The sequence below is a fragment of the Aptenodytes patagonicus genome, chromosome 6, assembly GCF_965638725.1.
Source record: "Aptenodytes patagonicus chromosome 6, bAptPat1.pri.cur, whole genome shotgun sequence".
NCBI classification, from domain to species: domain Eukaryota; kingdom Metazoa; phylum Chordata; class Aves; order Sphenisciformes; family Spheniscidae; genus Aptenodytes; species Aptenodytes patagonicus.
In genome coordinates this window covers 70,618,716-70,634,085 of record NC_134954.1, presented here as the reverse complement: position 1 = coordinate 70,634,085, position 15,370 = coordinate 70,618,716, and the positions used below count along the sequence as shown (strand labels likewise).

The following is a 15,370-nucleotide window of genomic DNA, read 5'->3' as shown; positions in this document are numbered from 1 at the left end:
TGCATGGATATGACTGATGTATTGATGGAAGTGAATTTGAGGCAGATGAGGACAGTCAGTAAGTTCGGGAAGTAATGTTACAGAAGTGTGGTTCTGCAGATGTCAGTGTGGGATTTCCTGGGGAGGGAAAAAGTATGTTGCAAGGTAGATTATACATTATGGAATGAGAAACAATAGGAAAAGAGTAAATGAAATCCACTTTAGAAAGAATACGTGCTGATCCATTATAGCAAAGAACTGTTTTACATAACAAAAAAAAAAGTCAGCAAGAGAGATGTTTAAATAAAAGCAGGTAGTACCAAATAACAGAATTTAACGCCTACTTCTGTGGATTTGAGTGAGACCACTGAGCACCATATTCACTGAAGCATTTTTTTCTGTTTAGTCAGACTTGCTGATGAAGTATTATTTGTCAAATCCTTTTATTTATGCATTTTTTTCTCCATTTAGGACAGCTGGAGTTGCTTAGTAAAATTGTGAAAACTTTATTAAGTAGAATGTTGATTGAAAGTACTACGTTTCAATACAACATTTAAACATTGATTTATTCCTTTGAATACAAGCAGATTACATTGGAGTGAGAGCTCTTGACTTGGCAACACAAATATTTTTCACATGTGCTTACAACTGCAATGTGAGTTTCTATGTTTTAGGGTAATTTTTGTAAATAGAACATCCAAAAGTTTGCCCACTTGACAACATTATTTAATTTAACAAATGAACGGGACAAATAGACATGTTGTAGTGGTGTTGACCACGTTGCAAAGGACAACTTTCCATTCAGTGATTCACATGAACATACCACATTGCAACATTAGACACCGCTGTTATTCTAGCTAAACCTGGAGGAATTTTTAGGGTCACCGTATCGTCCTCTCCCAGGGGATCTTCTCATAAGGTCCCACATCAGCTCAGTCTCGGTTGGAGCAGGACTCTGAATGCTGAACAACATCTAGTAGGAAGGGGATTTTTCAGGAGGCAGTTTCTCTATCCTCTATCTTAAACACATACTGATGTTTTTTTCCAGCCAATTCACATAATATTTTATGTCAACAGCAGTTCTTCATTATAAATTGAAGCAAAGCAATGTTACCCTACTGTTTGTAATGAAGGAGTTCTTCCCAGGAAAAAAAGAGAAACTGCTGGCATATGGTTTTGATATAGATGTCCCCCTGACAGTTCTGGATTAACTGGGATCTTATTCCAGTTTAGAGCACTAATCTAGATCTAGAACAAGATGTCACTCAATTCAGCAGTGGAACCACGTATAAAGGACTCCTCATCATACAGACACTAATACTCATTTGCAGATGACTAAGTCAGATGCATAATTTCAAACCAGCCCTGGGTATTCGAGACAGTAATGCAATCAAAGATACACCTAAAGCAAGAACAGCTGCTTTTGTGCCCAGTAGCACTCATCATAATGCTAAAAATATTTTGTCCCAATGAGAATTGTTTGTTCCTCTGTGTGTATAACTTAACTTTTTAAAGTTTTAACTTGAACTGGAACATTTTGCATTTTAAGGTACATATTCTTCACTATTGGGGTATTACTATTATTATTATTATTATTATTATTATTATTATTATTATTATTATTATGTTTCCTTCATTATTCACACGTTGCTCAAGTATTTTTATAAATTACTAGCAGGATTTCTAGGCAAAGTGATTCAGGTGAATGTGACAACACTTTAAGTTGTATATTATATCTTAATATAAATTGCTTCTTCATATTTTTTGTTTGTTTGTTTATTGTGATGTTAATGGTAACACAATGGAAACTCTGCATTCTCTGTTCCCTTTTTGCTGTGAGAAAACTCCATTGCATGACGCTTTCTCCTTTATAATGCACGGTACTAGGCCCATCATCTGTATGATGTAGCCAGGTTTCATTGCATTGCGGTTTTTGGTAGGTTGGTTTTGGGGTTTTTTAGGAACATCCACTCCTAGGTTTTGGCTTACTTTACAGACTCTAATATGAAACGTACCTTAGTATTTAATAAGTTCTGCAGATTTTCCTGGCCTTCATTCTTTTAGAAGTGCCAGTAATCTGGATAAAAATAATTTGCATAGCTTGTATTTCATTTTATGACTTAGGCATGAAAAATGTTGCAATAATGATACTTGGAATTAAACAGAAGCTGTGGGGCTAGGGTAATTAATTTTCTTTAATGATGTGAACCATTAGAACAGCAGGATAAAATAGACTAGTAATTTGGAATATGTGATAGTTATAAAAATAAAAACAAAACCAATTTATTATATCTCTTAAAACATACAGGTAAGAACATTAAAAACTACATTAAAACTGAACAGATAAATATGGTATACGCAGTCTGTTAACCCTTTAAATTCTCTTTACTTTGTTTTTAGAGCCTGCTGATAGACCTCCTCTTCTTCTGACTGCAAGCTCTGAAACAATTGAGGTATTATATCTTAATGGAAGCAAAGTGTTTGCCCGAACTCCTGTAAAAGGATCTGCAATTTTGACACTAGACTATAGCTACAAAGAGGACACAATTTGTTGGATTGAATCAAGGGATCTTTCAAGTCAGCTGAAGTGTACCAAGATAACAAAAGCCGGGAAGCTAACAGATGACTGGATAATAAACATTGCTCAGTATCTTCACAGTAAGTATTTGACAGTGTTTTAGCAAAACAGTGGTGTCTGTCTTGACGAACTGTTGCAGGAGCCTTCAGAAGTATTTTGGGGCTTGCTGTTGAAAATAGTCATAACACATTAAATATTGCGACTCATACTGAAGCACTTTTATGTTTCTCACTCCTATATATACATATATACTCAGTATGAGTTGCAATATTTATATCTATGAGAAGTTTGTAAAGATGTACATTTTTATAGACGAAATATAATGTGTGGAACTTACGAAAACGGTAGTGCAACAGAAGAAGAAGTGTAAAATGCTTCCTTTTCTCTGGCAAAGTAGTGCTACGTAAAGCTTGAAAATTATTCTTTGCTACTGGGACAATATTAACAATGAATTAGAGACACATGCTTATCACATTTACTGTCAACTGTCATAGGTATGTTTGTTCTTGAAAATAACAAAATATTTCCTGACTTACTGGAAATAAATTGCTGCCCTTTTTTGCCATTAAGAAAAAAAAATTAAAAATACCTAAACTCATCATACTGAATTAGTCTTTGGCATTACAGCATTATTTCTCAATCAGCTTTTCAATTTGTGGAACGCTGTTATCTTCTGAAGGAGGTGTTCATCCACTTACATATTCTCATGTGAACAGACTGCAAAATAGCACGCAGTCAAAAAAAAATGCAATTTTCTTCATCTTTCACAGAAGAGATGTCCACAGATCAGCTTATAAACCACAGCACTGAAGAGTGCAATGGTGGTGTTAATAACAGGCTTCTAAAAACTCAAGATTGGAACCTAAGATTGGACCTAAGATTTTGAAAAATCCTTTTAAGGAGAGATGGGCATCAAATAATAGCTTTGAATGCATCTCAAACTCTGAGCATCCAGTTCAGGAATATTCAAATCACAAATTTGATTATAACTCTTAGAGATGCATGTCAAAGTGATAAATTCTTCACAGAGATTGTGCTTTAGAACTAATAAGATATTTGTTGTAAGATGTAGTCATTTCTGCAGAGTAAGGGATTTTTTTTTAACTTGTTTTCCTAATTATGTATTTACTAGAATAGAAAATTAAATTTGAAAATTTAAATAGGGTTTGAATTTGAAAATAGGGTTTGGGTTTTGGTTTTTTTGTTCACCACTCATTGTGATGCTTCTACTTTTAGAGGACTCTCTTATCCTAGATGTAAAGTATAGTTGTAGGGTTTTTTTTTCCTTCTTCCCATTTTATTCAGGGTTTTTTTTAATGTTGTATTTCAGAGGGCTTTTCATACTTCAGATATCTAAGAGCCCTAAAAATCTTGGTGGTAGTATTTGATTGTGCTTTTTTAATTCACTCTGTATTGATATTTTATTTTCTGTTCCTTTTATTAAGTACAAGCAAATTAACTGCAGTCCTTAGCAGAATTTGTTTTGTATCGAACTGTACATGTGTCTGTTCTGTCATTTATCTTCAGAGTGGACCTTAACACCATGCTTTGTAGTTCTCCACCAGTTCTCTCCCACATTCTTCTCCCTCTGTTCTCTGCATGTGAAGAGAATTGCTAATTTCTGCGGTGTTCAGATCTGCATTAGTGCATCTGTTTGCAAAATTAAGGCTGTATGATGGGTTTGAAATGAATACAGTGCCTGGAATTAATGAGCTAATAATTTTTCACAGTGCTAGTACACATCAGCCTGTGGTCTCTAATATTCTTCTGAAACTTTGCTGTTCAGTCTTGTTTAAATGAAGAATAGAAAGTCCCATGGACATGAATCGACTGCAGAGAATCGTTCCAAATTCTTGTTTAATTTTGATTTGGAAAATAGTGGTGGGAGACTTAGAGAAACATTGCTTGGATTCAGGTTTGGAGCTCTGACTGACAAAATCTAGCAGATTTAGCTGCGGTGGTGTTTTTTCCCAGGCACACACATCCACAGACGCTCTTCTTGGGTTGCTGCAGTGGAGCAGCGTCAATCCCCATGGTTTGGGCATTCTCAGAGGGACAAGTAGTGTGAAAGCTGTTTTTGTCCCGCTCGTGCTCACAGCTCTGCAGTGAACAGTGTCAACAGACTGGTTCACTGGGGCATCTGAGGCACGAGACAGCACGGACAACATGCTGCTCCTTATGGGAATAATAACTTCCAAAGGTTGAATCAGAACTCATCTGTTGCAGATTTGTTGGTTTTGTTTTTTTTTCCCCAGTACTCAATGCAGAAATTATCCACCTGATTAATATCTTCTCCTTCAGACATATATCTTGGAGTTATGTCTGCAAGGACATGGCAGGGGTCTGGCGTTACTGTATCTATTATATATGCCTGCACACATGTATAGGTCATTTTGTGGCTACTGCAAAATTGAGTTTTCATTTGAAATTCTTCCTTTTCTTCCCTCCACCTTCTGTTACCCATCAGGTGACTTCTGCTATTTATCTTCATTATATAGTACTACAACTGATGAGGCAAATTAATTCATTTTAATTCTTTGTCAAGAATTTCAGCCTGAGCATTTTCAAGTGCAATTGCATTCTCTGGCAGCTCAAGCCAAATAAATGGTCATGCCTGTGCAGTTATTCACATAAAAATGGAAGGTCTGTTCTTCATAGGAGACTCTTTTTGTGTGTTTGTGTGTAATAGGAAAGAGGATATTCCTAGAAGTATTAAAAAAAAAAAAAAGAAAAAGTGTTCTTAGTAGTGTTTGTGGAATTTTGATTTTTTTTTAATCCCAGTCTTCTAATCTGTTCTTTTTGTTAGTGGAAGAAAACATGTTATCTGCATATGACACAAAAAGTGGTAGAAAAGTCAGTTATACAAAGTGATAGGGACTGCTTGAAGTGGGCTTATTCAAAGTGTTTGTTTTAGTGAAGGCAAGTGAGTCTCATAGTTAGGAACAAAGATCATATTTTAAGACAAAAGACTACATTTAGGAAAGCAGGGACTATGAAAATGACTTCTTTTTCATGATAGGTCATATAGTACCAGCTTTAGGTAGTGACCATACTATTTGGATTCACAGAAGAAAATAAGTAACAGTCCTTTAGCATCTAGCATTCTCCCTCAAAAGACAGTCCAATATGAATTCATTTTGGTACGTATGTGGCCCAGGTGGATACAACCAGATTCCTTTGAAGAGAGCAGTGTTAACTTGGTCTGCATCTCTACCTTATTCTGCATAAGGGTAAAGAAGGCGGAGAGGCTGATCCTGCACTCGGGTGTCGCTTGCTGCGGGAGAACGGGGTGCAACTCCAGTGATGGCATTCCTTGTGCTTAGTTATTAAGCTAGTTTCAGGCTTGTAAGATTTATTTTATCATGGATAGGTTTTGTTAGATAGGTTTATCCTTTTAAATAAGGATAGGTTTCTGTAGGCATGGTAATGTCAGCACAGGCATTCTTGTCTTAGCCAAGGCCAGGCATTGGCATGTTGTTTCATCATTGTCTTTTTAAGACCTAGAAGATTTTTGGAAGAGAAGCTGGAAAATTTCCTCTTGGAAAGATTTATGCAGACAGTGTTGGAGCCAAATAGGCTTTCAGGGAAGATTCTCATGTAAGGCAGGCTTGTGCAACCACTGCCCATAATAAAAGGCATGCTTCTTCACACTTTACACTAGCTCACAGTCCACTTCCAGTTAGTAGAGCAAGACTTCCAGGAACAATCATTTATGTAAAGTGCTACCTCTAGGACCAAACTAGCAAAAATTCTTTTTAATGGCACAAAGGTGGAAAATCTCTCATAATTTTCTGCCCTTCCCAAGCCATGATGTGCAATCTTATACTAATGCTTTTGTGTGTTGGAGTGGGGGGCCAGCAAAAGCAGCATCTTCTGGATAACGGAATCTCCTTCTTCCCCATTTTAACAGGCATTTTGTGTCTCCATCATCACAAGTACCAAGTACCTTACACGCTCTCCAAACAAGCATCAGGCAGCACGGCCTTGGTTTTAGCTACTATTCTTCTGCAGAATATAACAAAATCTCTTCTGGGATGATGCTTCAGAGCATGGTATTTTCTGCTTGGCTGATTCAGGTTTTCTTGGTATCCAGTTATCACAGTACACCAGTACAAATCCTGCAATGCTTGTGTTTAGCTTTGCCACCTTGTGGTGTTTTATACCTCCAGACAGTCGATCCTACCTCGCCTTGGAAGGCACACAGACTTTTCTGTTGGCAGATGTGCTTGTACAGGACCGATCTGGATGAAAAGAAACATCTTGCTTCTTCTGTACTAACTCAGTTTTAATCTAGCTGCCTTCTCCAGCCTGCCCTACCGCAGCACAGGGGAAGAGTCGCTCCAAGGTTGGAAACAGGTGATGGGCATGGAGGGACGGTAGTCTCCGGTGGGGAGAAGTATTTGTCTCTCTGCTTGTGGAACCCAGCACCTTCTCCTTGCCCTCACAAGCACAAGCCAAAGCTGACTTTTTGGCTCACCCACTTTTTGGATGTGGTTGCTGTGAAGACCATCAGACAGGGAGCCCAGAGGATTTGACCAGGATCCAACAGTGTTTGGTTCCATTCCTGTTTTCTTCCATGGTTTTGGTCCCCCTAATTGCCTCCCCCCCCCCCCAACCTAAAACACTTCCTAGTAGTGATTAACCACAACTACTAGTGCTGTGTTCAGAATAGCTACAATAATTTCGCTTGGCATTATGAGGCTCAATCGTTGAAGGAACACTGAGCACTAGGGATGGGGCTTCTGTCAGCAACCTTCCTGTGAAGTGCCTGTGAATATTCATGAGAAATCAAAGCAAAGTTTGGCTTACTCGGGAGGAGAACAACTGTGAAGATCTGGGGAGAGGTGTTTATTCCTACATAAAGTCTGCCCCAAGTTTGTCTCCAGACAGGCGTTATAAGCTGTCATATAGTTGTAGAACGTGATTTTTCTTTTTCTTCTGTGATAGACAGCCTATGCTTACAGGCCTCCTAGAAGATGAATAGAAATGAGAAGGCTTCATGTCAAAGGTCATTTACACCTCAAATGGCACTTTAGCAGTGTTCAGAGTGTCTGATACAGTATTGGGAGCCAGAATGGGATGTGAGAAGAGTATCCTAAAGAAATATCACAGCATACTTGTCCTGTATATGGCACCCACTTGGCACTCCTAGAGCCCTGGCTGATCTTGCATTGCAGTTCTTGTATTTCTGGGAAGACTGGACAAATGCTGTTTTTGGGTTAGTGACCTTTCTTACTTTGTCCAAAGGTTTTTGTTTGTTTTTTTTAATAGTGTCAATATCTCATTTTAAGTGCTCTAGACAGAGCCAACGTTAAATATACAACACTAGGATACTTTTCTCATGAATTTCATGTTTATTCAGCTTGAATTTCCCATCTCCTTTTACTGCCCAGTCAGTCAGTCTCCTGAGGTCCTGCAGTTCTTCAAATGTGACCCTCCTCTTTACTATTCTGGAAACCTTATTTTTATTATTGGACTTTATCACCTTGTTATTCATGTCTTCTTCCAGGTGAGTTGTGAATGTTATCTCACACAGGTTCCAGCACAGACCACTGCTGTGGAACTTGGTGATGCTTAACGTGGAACCAGGTTTGGCCCCCATCTTAGGTAGTTACATGGGTCCATCACTGTCATATGTGTAAGACTATATCTTTCCTGAGTCTTCCCTCATGTCTTCCTGAATGTCTTTTGGGATTTTTATATGCTTCCATGTTCACATTTTCTTTTAATTTCCATGTGCTTTTACCTATTCCCCTTCAGAGCAGTCACAAGTCCGGATCTTTAGTTGGATGTCCATACTCCATGGCCTGATATGGGAAATGTTTTCTTTGCATCATCTTTCCATCTGTTCATACATTCATTCCTTATTCTGGTGTACCTGGACTTACAGAACTTTTGATCCAGTATTTGGTACAGCCTTGATGAGGTGCTTTCCTGGTGCAGTATGGACTTTTATTTAGTGCAGGAAACAATGCTATCTGATAATTGTCCTTTTATGTACAGTTTTTCTGCTCCCTGAAATGACAAGACTCCTTTGGAGACTCAGGCCTGTACAGAAACTTCCTTTTATCAGTATGCTCCTATCTTTAGCTCCTAGCTAGTCTTTTCTGATTATTGGTTATACATAGCCTTTTTGATGATCATCAGGTTTACTGGAAGAATAAGGGTAGTTCACATCTTTTCATTCGACCTTTCTGTTCCGACAAGCATGATCAGTTGGATATCATCCTTTAACCACGCTGGGTATTGCAAATCCATTATCTCTTTTTATGAATAGTATTCATATATTCGGGTGTGTATCTCAATGCTTGATGGTGTTAAGATATAAGCTGTATATCAGACATCCTAAGAGGGCCTTGCATATATTAGGAGCTTCTAAATGTTAGCTGTGAAAGTTCTGTCTGCTTTCGGTGCATCTTTTGGATACAGTCCATTCAATTTGACTTGAGGATTGTGCTACCGGCTTGACTAGTGTCCCTGTAACCTTGCATTATGCTGTTTTGAGGCACAAGTTTCCATGGCAGATGCTCTGAATTGGTGGCATTTCCCTCCAAAGTTAGGTTACCTGTACTTAATCCTTTTTGACACAGGAGCTATTTATTAACTGCTTGTTAATTACCAAGTGGAATTTTCAGTCATTCAAAGATATAATACTACTATTTCTTCAAGCTTTGTTACTTATCCAGCTTCCACAATTGATCTTTCATTGACATCAGTCAAACCCTCCTTCTGTTCTTACCATAGCTGGCGTGCTGTCTGTTTTCTTTTTATATGCTTTTCAGTAGTCATGCCCTGGATGGACAGTTAATTCTCAGACTGAGTACAGAAAATAAAATGTCTTATCTCAATGGCATTTCTTAGTGCAAATTTGTGATTGCTTCTGCCCCCTCTAAATTCCTAGGCTCTGCCTGGGACAGTCTCCTGAATGCTGTCTCTGCAAAGCCTACGTCACTTCATGTCCTTATTGTCAGTGCTGCATTGTCAGATTCCCTTTTCCCCGATTTGTCAGCTTCCTAGCTGACCATTTTTGGACTTCCATCTTAATTAGCTTCATTATTGTCCTAACAGTGGTACATGACTGTATCTTTTGTGTGTCTTCCTTACATCCCAGCTCCTCCTTGATAGAAAAGCTCTTGCACCAGGGAGGCAATCCAAGAGCAAGCAGGCTAACTCCCACAGTAGCAAGGGATTCTGTAAATAAAAAATGGACACTTTGTCATAGTATCAGTAAACAGGTACATTTATCTTTAACAGGCATAATGCTGAAGGATTCTTCCTCTCTATTAAATTGAATTATTATACTGCCTGTAAACCAGTAACATTTGTATTTTGTTAACAAGGTTTTGAAGATCGAATGAAATAATTGTGAGGGCTGTAAAAATCTAATGTGTAGATAACTAGGTTGCCGCAAATATAAAATGCACAGTTTTGTAGTGAATATTTTACAAATGCTTTTGTATCCCCAGATACAAGAATAATGAAATGTCAGTAAAAAAAAAAAACACTCTTCTCTGAAATGTGGAATTAAATAATACATGTTTTATGAGATTAGACACACATTTTCCCATAAGCTTTTGACATCCATATGTACCATGTTGGCTTCGTTTTGGTTTTTACTTGGTAGTCACTGGAACTGTTCTTTGTAATATGATTTTCACAAAAACTGAACTTATTCAGCTTCTGTAAATTCAGTGTGGACTTCAATAATGAGCAAATGTCCAGGGAGATGCAGACATTTGCATAGCACAGCCTTCTCAGAGATCAGGAAAGATGCTCCCTCATTCCTCCGATTCCAGTGCTGGTTGAGTACTTTCTTTGCTGTCTGCTGAAACCAGAAAGTCCTTTCTTTTTTGTAACATGCTGCAAATGAAACAAGGACAGAATGGTGTTGCCTTTTACAACCAAAACTTGTACCCCCTTCTGATCCTATGCAGGATCTAAGCAACTGTCTAGCTACAGTAATTGTTAAAAGTCCTCTACTCTTTATGCTACAGCTTTCAGGCTCTTGAGATGTCCTTGGTATTCACAGAAGCTTGTCTTCTGCCTTTCTTCTAAGGGAGGAGATGTATATAGGAGATATATAGGAGACATATAGTTGTAACTTTCCCATTTCAGTAACGTTGGTTATGAACTTGAGGCTTCAGGTGCACGCTCTTAGAAACCATCTTCAATGGCAATAAAATATCTGATTAATAATTTAGTATTAGATACCGTCAACTAATTATATATGCATCAACTTTTTCATTTTCTGCTGGTACTTTATTATTTTATTTATAGATTTCACATTTTTTATGATAAAGCTAGTGGTTTTCTTCCTAAGTGGAGATATTTCTTTGTAAATTCATGTCATATACAATGCTAATCAAGTTTGCTTCAATTAGACTAATTGACAGCAAATTTGTCACTTACTTCCAGATATTAATTTATTAATGCAAATATTTCATTCAGACTTCATCCAAAAAAACTCACTAAAGTAAACTGAAGAAGTCAAGAAACCTTTCTTTTTACATAATGTACTTCAGATCATGTCATTAAAATTAGTTCTTCTGCCTCCTAAAGACTTTTCTCTGAGTCACAGATCATAGAAGGCAAGTTGCACCAACATTGCAATAAAATTAAAAAAGAATAGTCTGTGGCTTCCTCAAAACTACTTTTGTCTTTATAGGAAAGAAGGGGACATAAGAAAATCTATAAACCCAAAATACTCTTTTTTTACATCCAACATCATAACTGGTATCATATTTTGATACTAAAATATGGTACCCGTTATGAAGCACTTGATCAATTACAGACCAAAGTCCGTCCTAGGTAGAGATTTATCCAGTAGCTAAAATCATAAGGAAACAGTATGTTTTCAGCAAAGAGCCTGAGAAGTTTTAGGAATGCACTGTGCTGTATCTGCTATATACAGAACTGAGTCTAGAGGACATCAATGAAGTGACCGGTAGTGAATTGGCACAACCCCTGTTAGTTAGGGACTTAATCACATGTACTATGACTTTGCCCTTCTATATCAGATGCATAGTAATAGAAAAACTCTGCCTGCTGTATGTTTTTGGGGAAGCAGCAGGAAGAAAAAAAATCTGTTTACATATCTTATGCAATGAAAAGAGTATTAGAATAAAACCACAAGTACTACGAGTTGTGATCTAGCTGGTGGCCTCTACTAATTGTTGTGTTTTGCAACTCATGTTTTGATCTAATGCTTTGTATTGCTACAGGGAAAAGGGTAAGTAAAGATCATGCTTTTCATAAATGAATAAGAAATTGCATTAATCCAAGTAAAGCTGAAATCAGAAGCTATGTATTTGATAAAATAAAAAACAGTTGCAGCATCTTTGTCACTGCTTTTTAAGAAATTATATAAGCTATATCACTTTGGGCTCTGGGCTAGTCTGCTTTCAGTACTCACTCTAGCCTGGGTGTTTCTGTGCTGTACTGTAGTCTATGGCGGAGACACGCCAAAGAGTTTGTATGGGTCAGAACAAAATAACGGGCTTGCTCTTTACTTAGTACTTTATCAGGAGCTCTTACAGAAAGTAGAATTGCATGTTTGCAAAAGTTGATAAAACTGTGATTATTATTTGCACTGTTGTGGACATGGCGAATTAAAACCACCATCTGATTTGGGGGTTTAATATATGATTTCTTTTTTCAGTTTTTAACTTCTTTGAATGGCAGAAGCAGTGACTAGCGCAAAAATATTCTCTCCAGTTCATAGAAACATTTTTGTCTTCTCAGTCCACAAAACTAACATTGTGGGTTTCTACTTAATATGCAAGAAATTTGATTTAAAACTTTCGTTTGATTTCAGCTTTGGAGTAGAACCTGAAATGCTGAAAACCTTATGGATCATGTCAGTTTTATGAAATAAATAAAATGGAAGAACAAATCCTATCCTTCTCACTGTTTGTCAGTTAGGTTGAATAAAATAAAATCTTGGGTTGGCTTTACAATTTTTAATGGTGGTTTTAGTGAAGCACTTATTCTGAAATTGAAAAATTACATGTAACGAATCTTTTAAGTGGAGTAAATCACTTTTGCTAAAGCCAGGCTTAAGCTTTATAAATTTCTTAGTTTTGGAAAAAAAGCGTTTTGGTCATTGTAAGTAATTAAATGAGAAGAGAAGGACAGAATATGCAAAAGGGTTTGTCTGTTTGCGCAAAGCTGAAGCCCTGCATTTTATCAACATGTCACAGAACAGCTGCAGTTTGATGTGTTGGGTTAGGCATTCACCATGACAGTTCTCGAGCTGATGATAAAGTTTGGATAGTCTTTGCATGTGTAATTGCGTAAAATCTCTGTCACACTTTATAAGCAAAAATAATAAGCTGATTGAGGAGTGTGGGGGGATACTTGCCACAATTTGCATTTCCAGAGACTCGCTCTTTTTGGTATTTTTGGACTTGCTTGCATGTCATATGTTGCTGTTTTACTTTATATGATTCCATCTTTTAATATGGGGGAGTATTTTTATATTTACATATAAGGAGATAAGTATAATGCGTTTAAAAAGATCAATGCTGTTTCTCTTCTAGTTATGAATATACTGAAACCATGCATTTTAATTTTAAAACTCTTTGGAGGATATATTGGTTAGTTATTGAGTCATTCAACTGGTTGCAAAATTCAGATTCGTTTTAAATAGTTGTAACCACTGCATTCCCTTCAGAAACGAAGCCATTGGGAAAAGGCAACTCATGTAAGATGAAGTAGTGGAAAAACATATTTTATAACAGTTTGTGAATGCACTGTAATCCACGTTCTGTATCTTCCAAAATAGTTGGTCACAGTTTGAGTTTTTGGCATTTTTCCTTTTGCAAACATATGCTTGGACAGACAATTATTCTTTCATAAAGTAGACTGAGAAAAAAAATATTTGAAGATAGCTGCTCCGAAAAGAATTGAAATACACTTCTGCATGAACTCTCAAATTGTCTGGAGAGCCTCGTGCAAGGCAGAGCCGACTGCTGGCTGGAAGGATGCTGGGTAAGGTGAAGGCAGACCCTGGGCAGCAGCTGGTGCCGTGCTCCTGCTCCGCTCTTCAACACAGAGAGCATTAACACCGTGTATCTTGCTGCCTGTGGGATCACTCACCGCGCAAGTAATTTAACATTAGGGTGGGCAAAAAATATTACTACAAGGAAGACAAGAGCATACGTTGTAGAGGGGACCTGGAGGAGGGATGCAATGCATATTTATGTCTCTCCTCTGTATTTCTTTGCAAGTGTTGGGACAAATTCTTTTTACTGTTTACATGAAAGGAGGAGTGATTTAGGAAGAAAGGCAATATGCTGGTAGTCAGGAGACCACTGTTTTTCCCGAGACTTACAGGATGACATTTAGCAAGTAATCTTGTCTTTTCCCCTCTAAATGTAAAATGAGAATAACAGTATTTCCATATGGCATAGGGATGCTGTGAGGTTTAAAAACTAAAATGCTAAAATGATAGGGGATACACAAGGTAGAAGGAGTTAGCACAAAGTACACAAGACTTCTGTAGTTGAGAAGAGGTGGGATTATGGCCTCATATCTTTCTAAAGTGGCTAGTTTTGGAAAGGGCTGGAAGCTTTCTGAAAGCAAAGTTCAAGTTCTGCAAATATAAGAGCATTGAGTTTGAGCCATATTACTGGAAGCAACAGCTGAGTGGTTTATGAGACTTTTTAATGGAACCTGTAGTGGTACTCCATTTTAAAATAATGCTGAGGTAGACCAATACCTGGATCCCATCACTATAGTGATGATGATCGAAATAAATAAGCAAAAAAAACCCCAGTGTCCTGATGCCTGGTTGAAAATGGATAGAAAAATAATTAATGCATAGCTCTAAACCCATGTTTTATTTTTATTTCTTGCATTACTGGAAATAAGTTAGCAAGAAAAAATAACTTTTTTTTTTTTTAAGCGCATCAACGATGCCTGTATTTTAAGTCTGGGCAGTTGTCTGCTTTGTTGGTCAGGTCACATACAATAAATAACAGTCTTCTCCTCAAAGGTTACTGTTTTGATATTGAAAAGATGTAATAAATGGATGAAAAAAAGAAGAGGACAGATAGGAAGAAAGGGAGGATAAGGCGATGATTACATGAGTGTGCATTTGTTATAGCCAGTTGGCATTTCATAGACAGGAAGGGTTTTATTTGTTTGTTTTGCTCAAACTATAATGTGAGGCAAGTGACATTAGTGGGTGCTGTACAGTGGTTTTGAGTGTTTTGCAGAAGTACAGGCGTGCTGATGGCATCAGGTGGTGACAGTGATTCCTCTGTTAGAGGGAGGGAAAAAGATGAAGAAAACAGCTTAATGTCCTTTAATATAAGAAGCAATTTCTTTTTCTTAGCAACCCTAAAAAAAGAGGCTATCTCGTCTAGTAAGGTACATGATATGGTTTTGTTTCAGAGGTATTATGTGGAACAATGAGGTATATATTTGCTAACTGTGTAGGTTATATTTTTTATAACTAAAGATATTTTAAAATTTTCTAGTATTCTCTAAGTCGTAATTCTCAAGCTGGATTTAAATTAGACTCTGTATGCAGATTTTAATTATATTATAAACAAGTTCTGTAATAAAATCTATTTTAGCAAATAATTTTTTTGGAAAGTGTAATGTGTTCTCCTTTTCCCCTAATATATTTGAGATGAAGATAAAGACTTTTGTGCCCGATATGAATATATCTGTAGATCAGAATGAAATACTCCATGGTCAGTATTACCTTCTGATTAAAATTGAATGTAATAATGCCCTTTGGGGAAAAGAAACAGATTGATTTATAGATCATGTCATGTACTGCATATTCATATTGTCTAGACCATA

General features: G+C 37.1%; 1 protein-coding gene across 3 annotated transcripts in view; it reads left to right on the top strand.

The window, feature by feature from the left end:
* LRP1B (LDL receptor related protein 1B) overlaps positions 1 to 15,370 on the top strand; it is a 780,133-nt gene that overhangs the window by 400,305 nt on the left and 364,458 nt on the right. For all 3 annotated transcript variants that reach the window (XM_076343117.1, XM_076343116.1, XM_076343115.1), the window contains one exon: positions 2,380 to 2,637. In XM_076343117.1, coding sequence (XP_076199232.1) covers positions 2,380 to 2,637 — 258 coding nt within the window. The remainder of the gene's footprint in view (positions 1 to 2,379; positions 2,638 to 15,370) is intronic.